The following is a 14,598-nucleotide window of genomic DNA, read 5'->3' on the forward strand; positions in this document are numbered from 1 at the left end:
TACAACGGCTCCTCCTAACTATATCCTTAAGAGCTGGCACCATAAAGACCGTGGTGGACTTCTCAAAGTTGTGCCACTATCAGAGACTATTTCTCATAGTCGCCATTGCCCAAGAAATAGACCGCATTTTTAGAGTATCGCCTCTATACAAGTCTCTCCATCTCTATGCCTATCCCAATGGTTTTTGTTCCAGGATAGTGCTCGGATCCCGGAGCAGGGTCCTAATGGGCTCCCCATCCCCGACTCAAGTGCCTTCCCTGGCTTGACCGCATTCGGGGAGAGGATGTTCCAGAAGCTCTGGACCCTTGTGACGGCCTGCGGCATCGTATCATCACTCTAAGGGAATGGTCTGAGCCCATCTATATTCGCATGAGAGACAACCAAGTGATTAGCAGGCAGCACTGCTAGTCATTGAACACTCTCACAGGACGTCAAGCTTAGCATCAAGTTAATGGAGACGAATGTCTCGTGCAACTATCTAGAGTACGGGAAATCATCCTATCTCCGAGGCAAGAAATTGGACGGGGACATTAAAAGAGCGAGCAGCATTGGGACAGCATCCCATGAGAATATCCCCTCCGTGAACACGAAACTGCGCGGCTGTTGTGCGACTGGGAACGCAACGGCAGCTGAGGCTAGCAATCCGGCCGCAGCCTACATGACCACCCTATGGAAGTACTCCTAACTCTGAGGAAGAGGGGTTTTCGCGGTGACAAGCACCGTATGACCGCGTTGCTTCTCCTCAATCCGCAATCTGGTGGCTTGAAAGTTAGCCTATACCCTTCGTATTGCCTCCTGGGAATCTCCGACCATTTGACAACTGCGGTTGAAATGTGTACCTATATCCTCAAGAACAGGGCCGAGTATGCCATGGTCATAAAAACATTCGAGACCCTGCCTTTGATCATAGGCCGCGTTAATTAGGCACAACACAGCTCTTTAAAGACCCTTACTCACTTTCATGTGTGCGGGCACCTGATATTGACTCTGGCGTGAAAGATCTTGTGAGGGATGCTTTTCGGATCGAGTGCAAAAACACTCAATTGAAACGCTCGTATGACGGCGATGCTGCATGCGCGAAGAGATTGCAAGCTATTTGCTGTCGGTCGACACTATCCCAAAGAAAAAGGGCTCAGAAGTTAACGAATACTCATAAGGAAGCAGTGTAAGTAAGTCTACGGATAATGCTACCTCGTTATTAGGCTGTCATGCAGTGTCAGAATTTCATAATAAAACGTCAAGAAAAGATAGATATGTTCCTGGAAAATATCCAGAAAAATGCAATTTATCAGCCTCTAAAGTCGATTAATGATCGCCAGAATACATGAGGTTTTTCAATGTTAGAAATCCTTAGATGCATTTGGACACTTGACTAATACTTTACCTTCAATTATGCACCCGACCACGAGGTTCACTGTTCGAGGGAACCGATGTTATTTCCTGTTACAGAGCTTTACCCTCACTTGCACCACCTGTCATGAACAGGCCCTGTAATCGTACCCCCACGAAGGTCAAAAGCTGTCATGACAGGTCCAAAATCGAGGGGGAATTTCCCTTCTGGGTAAAGGGATAGGTATCCGACAGGTGCTTCTAGTCGACTTCCGATCAACTTTCTGTAAATGTATATATACAATTTGAAAGAGCTTTTTTAAGACGAATAATATTTGCCGGAAGTGAATTCTTGATATCTTTCAACTTAAAAATTTATTAAAGATTGAAATCTGAGGGTCACCTGAGGAGGTAATTCCCTATTAACCTCCTTTAGTAAAAATCCGGCCAGAAACGGTTCTCAGAAGCTCATCTTTACGTATGTAGTTTGTTGTTCGCTTGTGACGTAACTGATCGAAGTGACGTCACGGGCATTAACCATCCACCGAAATGCGATCAAACCAGTCAACCAATCTGTCATGGGAATGACGGTACCGGTATAGGGTTTACGCTTCTTGATCTCAGTGACGTAACTAGAACGCTGAACTGAAACAGGGAAATCCTCGTGGGTCAACCTTGGATAATTCAACCATGGGTGCAGCCGGATGCGGAACTGCGTGCTTATGAGCAAACATGTCAAAGTATCGGTTGAAGACCTACGGCGCTATTATCTTTAGGCAGGGTGTCATTGGCCGGTATTGCGGTTCCAGCGCAGTATGCGGCTTTTAGTTCTGTGACATAGTGAAGTTGAAGCATGGTTAGGCTGGGCGTTGGCTTCAGGGCTTATCTAAGAGTTAAATTTGTGGCCTACGGATGCTCTCCCGCGTTCTAACGATGAGAAAAGTACCCTGTTAGTATGCAGATAACACAAGATTATAATCATTTGTAATCGTAAGTTGTAGGCTTGTAGCTCGTTAATATAAATAATATATTTAAGGAAAACAACCGGGTAACGTCGCAAACCTGTCGCAAAAGGAACGGAAGTCCTCAAATCGCCATTGAAATGTGGATACTGATTAATCTGCGATGTGCGAAACTGAGGGAGGGGGGGGAGCAGCCGTGAATCCCAAGTTCAACTTTTAATTAAATGAGCCCTGGCGCCAACGCCCAGCCTCAGCATGCAGTAACTTTACTCAGCCACAGAGTAATCACCGTAATCTTGACCAGTGAAACGCTGTTCGAAAATAATAGCGCCGTAGGCCATCAGCAAATTCTTCTGTTTTCTGTATGCTCGCTCATAAGCAGGCTGTTCTGCATCCGGCCTCACACACTCCAACCTAACCTCTTCTGGCCGAACCTATTCACGCTGCCTCGACTCCCCACCATCTTGAAGCCAATCACTGGCTCTCCTTGCTGACGTTCCGCCTTTCTAACTCCTGCCGTCAATGAGGTTAGGTTAAGAGGGTTGCGGTTTGTTTTGGGTGGAGAAATGTTGCAACGTGTATGGGTGTGACCAGCAGAGGTTAGGCCGGAAGAGGTTGGCCAGATGCCGTATGACCAATAATTGACCATGCTGAATTTGGACATGCTTAATGGGCGGCTGTGGACACGTGGCGACGTTTTGCCTTCGTTTGCGAGTTATACGGCTATACGTAAACGGCTCTTGGTTAAATCAGCCGGTAGAAAAGCCGGTCGTTCCTCCTATATCTGTACAACTTGCGAACGAAAGCGAATAAGGAAGTTTTGAAATCAAGAATGACGGTGAAATGAAAAAAAAAATCTCGCAAACGAAGGTAAAATCAAAAATTTGTTTAAAATCTAAAAAACACCATGTGGTAGTTAGGAATGTTTATTCAAAATTTCGTTCAAATCTGTTCGGTAGTTTGGAAGAAATTCTTTGATCACTGCGAATTTCGGCCTGTATCGCAATATAATTCACGAATGAAGGTGATATTTAAAAATTTTTCACATGATAAACATCACCGTTAAGTTCTGATGAATACATGTTCCAAGTTTTATTGAGCTGCGTTCATTAGTTTAGGAGATATTACTTGATGATTGAATTTGGAGATTGGTCGTGAGATCGGTCACGAGTCCGGGCAGTAAATTTGCCGAGACGTCCTAGGTTTCTAGTACTGAAACGGTAAAAAGAGCTGAAAAACATAATGGTTCACTAAATGGGGTCCTATTTGTGAAATACACATTTGTGTTTAACCTTTATCTTTTAAAATTGCAGCGTACTAAATTTCAAGAAAGAGGCGTATGTTTTTATATGTGTCTGTGGGGGCGCTATAAATTCACTAGGGAGCCAAAGAGGGCGCCAGCCTGAAAAAGTTTGGGAACCACTGGTCTAGACTTCAGATGCTGCTATTCAGTCTAGCGTTCTTACCTACGGAGAGGAATTTGACACAAGTGTAAAGTTGGCGAAGCTAGCCTCCGGCATGCGCCCCTTCGTGGGTCATAACTAAAATCGACCCAAATTTAACGCTAACATATGTCGTAATTGTCGTTTAAATCGTTTTTTCCCAATTCACGAATGTCTGGAAAAAATTTGGAATGTGCCATGGGCGCATTATCTAAAAGGCATTCACATTGATCATGATAATACAGATTATGATCAATTAAGTCGTAAATATTGGTTGAATTGAATCGATTTAAGTACAATCTGGTTAACGTGCTGTTCCACGACAAGGCAAGCCATATCCTTGATCTAAGCTGACGCAGACTGTGTGGCCTTATATGCCCCGTCCACACGCCCAAACTTTTCGTCCGTATTGCATGTCACACCAAAAAACCAAAGTTTGACCGAAAAAGACGGACGACTGACGAGCGTCCACAATATTCAAACTTTCCTTCAGTCATGTGTGCGTTCACGGCAATGGAGGAGCTAGTGCTGCTCGCTGCAGTGATCGCAGTTTGTACCTACCACCAAAATTGGGGTAAAGCGATACAAACCCACTCAGTGGTCCCGAAAATGGTTTTAAAAAATACCACAATGAGGGTTGATATACAGCATCCCTACCACTACCAGCACCAGGCCGCATTGACGACTTCATTTTGGCACATTTTTTTCGATAAAGAGTTAATTTTCTTCGTTAGTTTTCTTCGTTACAACTTTGCACACAACTTCAGATGCCGCTTAGGCCAGTGCTTTCTTGGTCTTGTCACTGTAGCTTTATGATTGAATTTACCACAAACCAGGGAAACTACTATATAATTCGATTAACTCACCTAAATAAATCGTGAAACCAGTGTCAGAAATCTTGAGATACGAAAAACTAGACCTAGCGAAGAACAATGTCACAGCTCTCAACATCAATATAGACTAAGATAGAGTAAAAGTTTGACCAATTAGTCGGTTGTCCGTCCACACGCTCATACTTATAGTCAGTCTTGCATGAACCCAAAGGTCTCGCCCGTCCGTCTTTTCCAGGTTTGTCAAACCTCAAACTCCGCCCACCCGTCATGCAATACGTCAAGCTTTGAGCGTCCACACGCTCCGTCTTGCCAGTCAAACCTGGCATGACATGCAAGACTGTTTGACGATAAGTTTGAGCGTGTGGACGCCTCACGGGGCTTTACAGTGCAATGCTTGTGCCCTCCGGGACATTAAACGAAGAAGGCTCGGCAACAACTTACAGAATCGAGCATGCTAACTTACAGCCAGCCAATCCGCTCTCAACACGTAACTGCTACTGTACCAAGGCCGGACCATTATGTTACTGAAGCGCTCACGCCAGATGCGATAAAAAATTATACGCAGGTACACACTAACTCGAAAAATGCCCGTGTTAATAAATGAATGCTGCTAGTAAATCGACTAATTATAGAGGATGGCTTTTATAGTTCACATAATATATACGAAAAAGATCACGCTGAAAAGAATAGGTAGGCTGACCTCTGTCATTCCAGGCGAACTGTGGATAGCAGATTAGTTTTGAAAGATGAACGAACTTGCACAGCGCCTCTATCGTGAAGTTTACCCACCTAGATGGACTTTCAGCCCAGTCCATAACTAACTAGTGTTTATTGGCCGCTTCGGCAATCCAATTTCCCTATGCACGATTATGCTGCGTTCAATCAAATATCCCTATACACAAATATACTTTAGCCCTACAGACTATTGATTTATAAGATAACAGAACCTACCTCTCGCAGTGGAAACATAGTTACGCTTTCTCTCATTTTTCAGAAGCACGAGAAATATAAAGCATGTGTTAGTGTGCAGTCTTAGTTTTTAGTTAAGGAACAAGCACATGCGTAGTTCGTGGGCAGACCGTGGAACGGTCATCACCACTAGTATAGTATCTTCGGCATTAAAGAATAAACCTGTCAGGCCTGGAAAGGCCACTAGCTTGCCTCAGTCTTCGTCAGATAAAATGACTTAAAACAAAGATAGATATTTGAAAATTATTTATTCTACAGAGATCCAAACAAACTATAAATATTTCTCAGTAAATAAAAGTAATTGGAATTTGATTCTGATTACATTTCTCTGATAAAAGTAGAACTCAACCGCGACAATGAAACATCTATCCTGGCGAGGTTAAAATAAAAAAAAATATCACCTTTCACGTTGGTCATAGACTGCTTCTTGAAAAGCCATGATCTTTGTTTCGCCAAGTTCCTCATAAATAATATGCTTTTAAAAATTAGTTTGTAAAGACAACACTTCTAAAGAGGCCAGTGTCTAAGATGTTACACATGTACAATGAATTTCTTATTTTATTTTTAAATGTTAAAAAAATTATTTTTCATTCTTTTTTCAATCTATAATTTTTTTAAATTATTTATTCTGTCAATTGATTCAAGCATTGTCTTCGACTTTACGCAAGTGTGCAAAATTTCAAATCGATTGGACAGGTATAAGTGTGTTAAATATCGATTATAAGATTTGTAGCAGACGAACAAACAACTAGCAGTGGTTAAAGAGAAGTGTTGCAATAGTTAGACACTTTGATTTGATTTATAATAACTAATGATAATTTGATTAATTGATAAATGATTAATTGATAAATGAATAACTGATAAATGATTAATTGATGATTAATTAATTTATAAACGATTACTTGATGAATAATTAATTTATAAATGATTAATTGATAAATGATCAATTTTGATTAGTCGATAGCTGATAAAACGAGGTGATTATTAACTGATAGTCGATCTTATTATAACTGATGCAAGGGATAATTGATGATGAATCGATTTCTCATTTTTACTTGTTCAAGCGAATTCCTATTGTCTAGTGTCCTGGACGTGATAGGTCGTGTGGAAGAAGGGGTGGCGCAGCTCGATTGCCCTTTCCATGGACAGCGGTTTAGCTCCATCTTGCTCCAGCGGTTTAGTCAATTTTATTTTCAATAAATACTAAAAGATTGATTAAATGCTCAATCGTTGTTAGTCTCGTCCATGCCACGACGTTATTATCGTCAAATCCAACCAAGAATTAGGAATAAGTTGATTACTTTTTTCTAGGTACGATCTCTAGTTTTAGAAGCTATTTAGCCTTCAAATAGAATTAATTACTATATATTACTTCAAAGATCATATTACTTCAAAGAATCGTTACTTGTCACAGCAATTTAATCTGCATGGCAGAAAATTTAGTGGTGAATCAGATATCGCGATGTCCCAGCTTACTGCTGTGTAAAATTATAACTTGAATTAAACAACTTTTACTCACATAATTATTTTCGTTCTGATCATGATTAAAACAATAGCTAGTGCACCTCACACCGAACCAATAACTTACTTGAAGAACAGCACGATCTACCAGGATTTGCTAGCATATGTAACTCTTCGCCGTTTAGAAACCGCGCGTAATTTCTAACACAGGTTGACTTATTCCAAGTTTTCTCTTTGATAAACCCTGAGGACATCGCTCATGTAAAACTGCACAATAATTTCAAAATTTTTATGGTAAGTGGGGTCTCCCATTTTTGTTTGAGCAAAAGTCAACGAAATGTCATTTGTATCATCCAAGCTCATACACACGTTCGACATATCCTTAATTAAAAAAATTGGAAGCAAAGCACAGACTCGTGTGTGAAAGTTGGGATATATTTCAAATAATACTCCAAAACTATCAACAACTGAGAGACAAATGAAGCTAGAACAACTCATAATTTCTCAGACAGCAACACTTTCTGATCTTGCTTGCGATAGCGAATATTATTGCGCTGACGAAGATGGCGAAGAAAGGCGCGATCAAGATGACCGCCGTCCTGTTGGTATCGAGGAAGCTCGGCTGGGGTGGAGGAGTCAATATCTGGCACTGTTCGGTGAGGTCTTTTGGCATGAACTCGCTCACGTGGTAGATGAAGTCGTCCAAGAGACACTCAGTGTCGCAGGTCGTCAACTTGAGCTCCCTCATGGGGCTCTGGGCGTATGTGTTGTTGTGGTAATACATCTGCACAAAGTTCAGGTTTAATTTTGTGTTTGAATTGGGAAATAATGCTTAATTATCAAAGAAATTTGAAAAACAATGGGTGGGTGGAATTCAGGCCTTATGAACAGTTCAAGTCTACCAACAATGTTTTTGAGACTTTGTTTCAGGATAAAAAGTGATAACATCCATCGACTGCAGACCTTAACGAAGTAGGTGCCATTTTTCTCATGGCGATGAAGTTCGTAGAGCAGAGCTGTGGCGTAATCAGGCACTCTGTTGTCGTAGTTGTCAATGGTGATGAGCTGCACGGCTAAGTTCGTGTCGTGTACCGCAAACAACGACATGTTCACAGCATTCAGCCCGATGTCGTGCTTCAATAACATGTTGTTGACGATCTTTTGTAGCAGCGGTCCTGCATGAATACGTGGCTATAATGAGGGACATTTGCGCTAGTGGTGCTCTACTCCTCCAATTTGAACTATAAATTTCAATGAAATGTTGTTATTTGGAATTTTAAAATGTGAAATCAACTAGATGTTTCGATCACAGTGGACGACTCGATCTGGATTTTAAGAATACATGATTTTTTCCGTTGACTAAATCAAAGTATTTACATTTGCTAATGTAAACATTACTTGTAGTAATTGCACATAACAAAGGCTGTCTTCTGCATATGCGACATTGCCGAGTTCTTTATTTAAAAAAATCTACGATTCATTTCAAAATTACAATACGAATGAAAGCTATTAGTGTCTTACCATATCCTAGAAAAGGATAGAAAAAAGGATAGAAGGATCTAGAAAAGGATAGAAAAATGAAATAAAAAGTTTCATACAAATTCGAGTTCCTAAGCGGACTGACCAGCGCTAAGAACTTTCTGCTCGTGAGTCACCGCCAGGAACTGGAAGTCGCGGCGTCTGGCAAGGTCCAGCGTCGGCATGAGAGGCTCGGCCCAGTCTGCCAGAGTTAGGTTGTTCTCTTTCTGCGCCAGGGAACAGAATACACACACTTATTTGCTTACATTTATGTCGAAAATATATTTATTTAGTGTATGATGCTATTAATCAATATTTGATTGGAGTAAAGGTTCATCCTGATTGAGATGCGATTGAGCGTGTCGGATTAGCGTAGGTTTTAGCAAACTTTAAAATTGTAAATCCTCACGAGCTTTCTGCATATGGTGGTATAGCATATGACGATTTATCTAGAATCTGGTATCTTCTCTTGGATTAAAAATAACTTTAGCGGAAAATGGCATTATCATACTTGAACCCAACACAGCTGGAGATTTGTTTGATTATTATTACTTCTTTTGTAATTTAATATTACTCCCGAGTAATTTAATAAGCACGAGTTTTTAGTTTCCTGATTAATTTCTGAAAATTCTGAAGTTTTAGCAGTTCCTACATAGAATACGTTAATAAAACCAGTGCAAGCAGATGTTTAAAAAATCGGTTATTGGTAATATCAACCAGGATTAGGCAAGGTGAAAACTCGGCTATGAGTCCATACAATATTTTGAATTCAGATTGAACCAATATTCCTTATGAAGTCTGGAGCCTCCTTTCAAGAATCATATTTCCACAAGAATTACAACGCAAATAAAGTTTTTTATGTCACTTTGAAGGTAACGCTAAGAAATGATAGCATGATGACTCACCTCGACTCTGAAGGTATCGTAAAGAAACGATAACTTGATGACTCACCTCGACTTTGAAGGTATCGTAAAGAAACGATAACTTGATGACTCACCTCGACTTTGAAGGTATCGTAAAGAAACGATAACTTGATGACTCACCTCGACTCTGAAGGTATCGTAAAGAAACGATAACTTGATGACTCACCTCGACTTTGAAGGTATCGTAAAGAAACGATAACTTGATGACTCACCTCGACTTTGAAGGTATCGTAAAGAAACGATAGCTTGATGACTCACCTCGACTCTGAAGGTATCGTAAAGAAACGATAACGATTGGACAGTGTCGAAGGACTGGTTGAGCTTCGCGGCGAGGATGCTGCGTGTCGAGTTGATTGATTGCAGGAACTTCACCACGCTGGCATCTTGGTGCAGTTCAGCTTCGATTTGTTGGAGTCTCGTGCATGAATCCGCAGTATCTATTTCCTGTAACAAAAAGCCAGTAACATTTTGCCAAGAAAAAAAAAATAAATTAAACATTTATTTCCTTACAGATAAATTGAAGCAAAGCGCAATATTTATTTCGTGCAGATAAACAGATTGAAATCCCCAATATTTATTTCCTCTGAAGAAACAAAATTAATCCTCTATAGCCTATATAGTGGAGATATAATCATCGATATTTGTTCCGTTTATAAATGTAGCCAGTGTTTCAGTGATATTGCTTGTCTTGAGGAACTCCATTGCCAGTTCGAAAATTATAGAATACAAGTACGATCTACCAGCAGTCAAAATTTGCAAACAAAAAATTGAATTGATAAAAAATACATGACAACAAGCAAACAAACCTAATTTAAAGTCGATATGAACTCAAGACGGCATCCAGCTGTCATACTTTAATTTGTCAATACGTATTTATTCAAACTTCTCATGTGCTATTTGTGACCGTGCTGAATGATTGCGGAAAATTTTAATATTAAATTTTCATGCTTGCAATTGGAGTTGAAATCCGAATCGCTTTCTATGGTGGCCATCTATGGCCTTTTATTTCTTTAGAAATACTTATATTTATTGGAAGTGCCCGATTTTTCTCCATTCGTTTAACACTCGATGAAACGCCCAGGGTTGAAGAACGCGTTTGGGAAAAGATTTGAAAAAGATTAATTTGGTAGATGGATTAATATGGATCTTTTGCTCCCGAAACTAAAATCTAACATTTATGCAAGCAGTTTTTAAAGTCATTTTTGTTGGCGAACCTTTTACAAATGAAGCCGCCGTTATCATCTGTTGACTTTGTTAATAGTTTGGGAAAATTATAAATTTTTCGTAGAATACTCCATCACTTCTCTTCTTTACATAACGTCAGCTACTCCAAAGTGAAAACTGTTTCCAAAGTTGAAGTCCAATCCGAATGATTTTAGAGTTATTGAAATCCGGTTAATCTAGTGTATGTCCTCATGTTTAAATCTGAGAGCAGTCGACTCCCTAAATCTTACCCCTGAATCCTACTCCCTAAATCCCAATTATGAATGATATAAATATTTGACCACACCGTGTACGAGTGCCTTAAACACACACCAGATTTCGAGGTCACTTTCCAAGATGGCACGATTGCTTGGCCAGGCCAAGCAATTCACACCACTCAGAAATCGAATTCCAAAATTTTCGATTTTCGAATCAAACCCTTACCATGTCCATTTTAGGTGGGGCGCTGTGTACGGGTACGGGAGACCAGGGCATCTCCTCATCGAATCGCTCGTTCGGACTACGCAAGAAATACTCGCTGTAGAGGCCTGCCGACAGAGCTGCGGCCGAGTTCAGCTCACGGTCTTCAGCCGAGCTCCTGACGACCACTTGATTGTAGCGCCACGCGACCGACAAAACTGCGCTGTAACGCTCACGTAACCATCGTCCTAGCTGGTACACCTGCTTCAGTCCTTCCTGCACCAAATGATGATGGCAAGTTGAATAATCAATCCGAAGTTGAATATTGTAAAAATTTAATTTCATAAATATTGCGTGCAGATTTTGGAGGTCATATGCAAGGTTAATTTGTGGATTTAATATTCTGCATTCGGCCGCTCTGTCAGTAAGCCGATATTTTATTCAGGAAGTGCTACCGTGTATTTTCAGATGAATTTTTTATCAGCAAATTTGTAATATAGTTAAAGGCAAATATAAGCAGCTTTATTTACGATAAATAATGTACTAACGAGTTCATAAGTGGAATTGATATAATGAATGCTCCCTTTTAAAGTATGAGCTTACCTCACATCATATCAGCAGATACAGAGCTTACAGGTGATACAGAGCTTTCAGCACAGCTACCGTATTAGCATTAACAAAACATTTGTATCATCAAAAATCTCATTGAATAATTCACCAGGAGAGTCGATTGTAAAAGTTGCACTTATCTCGTCACACTATTCTATCATTCAGAATTTTAGAGCTAATTAGATAAAGTATATTAAAATTCATAACACACGCCTCAAGTCGAAGGTTCAAGAGGCAAATTGTAATATTTGTCTAACGTGTTGTTTAACTTTCGTTCATTATTCAGAATTAAAATAAACTTTAACAAAAAACATGGAAATTACCACCTACATACAAAGGTCAATCGTCAACAATTATACGGAACTAAGGATTGCAACTCGAGCTTCATTCTGCCACAAAACATTCTATGTAACTAAACATTGTCTTTAATGTACTCTTTCTGACACTATCCGTAGCACTTCACCATCTAGTCGTTAGATGCTACGGATATTAAGATCTTTGATAATAAATATTGATGCCTACAATGACATTACCCGAGTTAGCCGACCAAGGCCCTGTGGCCAGACATCGGGGTGACTGTTGGGGTCCAGGGCGTAAGTCGAGATGGGGGAACGAGCGCCGTGCCGGAACAACTGAAACAAACACAAGATGAACGTGAAATGTTACGGGCCTTATGGCACAGTAAGAACAACCACACAAGTGAGTGGGTGCAGTGCCGGAACAACTGAAACAAACACAGGATGAACGTGAAATGTTACGGGCCTTATGGCATAGTGAGAACAACCAGACAAGTGAGTGGGGGCAGTGTCGGAACAACTGAAACGAACACAAGATGAGCGTGAAATGCTATGGCATAGTGAGAACAACCAGAAAAGAAACGTAAACAGCAGATGTCCTGGGAGAACACCCAGACTGGTTTCTAATACCGTGACTGAAGAGCTCTAACATGAATGGGAAGAACATTGAAAAGCTAAGTAGTTCTTTACTCCGTAAATTTCTGACAAGCGGGAAGTATTTCAACGAGTATAATGAACCATTTCTCGTTGCACTGAATGTTTATGGGCAACTAAAGCTTCACAATGCGTTCAGGAAATTCTTTTAATGACTACGTATAAAATTAAAATACCACGAAAACTGCAGCGCCGTAGGCTTGCATTCATTCAATATGTTTAAAAGGTATTATCGATGCGATTCGTCAGTGTATGTGAAGATCATACAGGCAAGAGGCTTTCATGGCAGAAAAAAATTTCGACTTCTGTCATAAAATTTTTGGACTCTTCTGCAGTCGGCCAATATGATAGAAGTTAAAAATGTAGCATTTTTGTATCAGTTGAATAGCTTATTTAGGGTTAGGCTAAATACAAAATGAAGATTTTGCATGAAGATTTTTATAATTCCAATGCAACGAAACCATATTTGCTTGTTTCATAAAGGATAATGTTCACAATTTACATACTAATAACTAAATCACACACACACGTAAGTTAAAATATCACCGAATGTTCGCACGTTCATCCACAATATCTAATATCAATCAAAGTTAACCTTTTTTATCAAAGTTTATCAGTCGTCGTTATCCGTAACAAACTCATCTGTCGTGGCAGAGTTCACAAACAGCAGTTACGTTATCCGGTCAAATATGGTTTTAATTGTAGTATTATCTGGCGCTGGTAAACAATCGACAACGTATGGGACCGCATGTACTTCAAGCTCTACTAAAATGGTGCACGTCAAGCTCTACTAAAATGGCCGGAAGTGAAATTAGCGTCTTCCATTCGACGTTAGCGCGCTCAGCAAAATGATTCCAGTGAGCAACCAAAATGATTCCAGTGAGCAACCAAAATGATTCCAGGTAGCAACCAAAATGATTCCAGTGAGCAACCAAAATGATTCCAGTGAGCAACCAAAATGATTCCAGTGAGCAACCAAAATGATTCCAGTGAGCAACATCCCCGCATGTTGGAAGTTTGTCCGTACATTAAACCTAATCTACCGACGACCACATATGGGAATATGTCGTATCATTTGAGTTACTCATGTGGGAACCTCAGAGATAAACAGAACTTGAAGGCACCTCTTGGTTTGCGTTGCTTCAATAATCTTAAATCTATGTTTTGAATATGTTTCTCTTTGTCTAAGAAAAAGTGAATACCCCTTAATTGAAGTATTAGTTCCTGGAATTTGATAGATGTTTCCATTGATTTCTGACTGACTGTAATCCCGGCGAGTGCGCTTTTTTTCAAAATTACAAGTTTTGTTCGTAAACTTTGTAAAAGTTATAATATCACTATTCCACAGAAAAGATCTTAATAAAGATTCATGGTACTAATTTTTTCGGTGATAAAATTGAACTTTTGTTCGTTAGCTTAATTACATCTGATGGTGATAACTGGCGGAAGGAAGTTTTCCCGTGATCAAATCTAATTTATATAAATATTTGAATACCTTGCCAGTAATGATCTGCTTACGATACAGACGAGATACTTACGACACAGACGAGAGACACAGACGAGGCACTTACGACACAGACGAGGCACTTAAGACACAGACGAGGCAATTAAGACACAGACGAGGCACTTACGACACAGACGAGGCAATTAAGACACAGACGAGACACTTACGACACAGACGAGGCGCTTACGACACAGACGGAACCCTTACGACAAGGTACTCACAACAGAGACGTGTTGCAGGGTGGGGGCCGCTGGAGTGTAGATGTATTCATCGTACAGGATCTGTCCAGCGCAGCTCGATGCGGCCAGGAACAATGTGAACAAATGAAATAACATGGCGGTTTCAAGGCCTTTTATTAACGCGATCACACCGACTGAAACAGCCAAAGTTCAGGTTTCAGGTGAACTTTGAAATCAAGGGAATTTAGCGCAAACCTAGAATATAAAATTCATTTTTCTTCTTATATATATACTAT

At 40.2% G+C, this 14,598-nt stretch overlaps 1 protein-coding gene across 1 annotated transcript; it reads right to left on the reverse strand.

The window, feature by feature from the left end:
• Positions 1-6,628: 6,628 nt before the first annotated feature.
• On the reverse strand, positions 6,629-14,598 carry LOC108668753 (prostatic acid phosphatase-like). The gene is made up of 8 exons (XM_047879537.1): positions 14,345-14,598; positions 12,203-12,301; positions 11,085-11,336; positions 9,696-9,881; positions 9,466-9,498; positions 8,621-8,741; positions 7,960-8,171; positions 6,629-7,780 (listed from the first exon to the last, which is right to left on the reverse strand). The coding sequence occupies exons 1-8, from the start codon at positions 14,456-14,458 to the stop codon at positions 7,481-7,483; spliced, it is 1,317 nt and encodes a 438-aa protein (XP_047735493.1). The 5' UTR covers positions 14,459-14,598; the 3' UTR covers positions 6,629-7,480.

Source organism: Hyalella azteca, unplaced genomic scaffold (assembly GCF_000764305.2).
Source record: "Hyalella azteca isolate HAZT.00-mixed unplaced genomic scaffold, Hazt_2.0.2 contig3312, whole genome shotgun sequence".
In the NCBI taxonomy this organism is placed as follows: Eukaryota; Metazoa; Arthropoda; class Malacostraca; order Amphipoda; family Hyalellidae; genus Hyalella; species Hyalella azteca.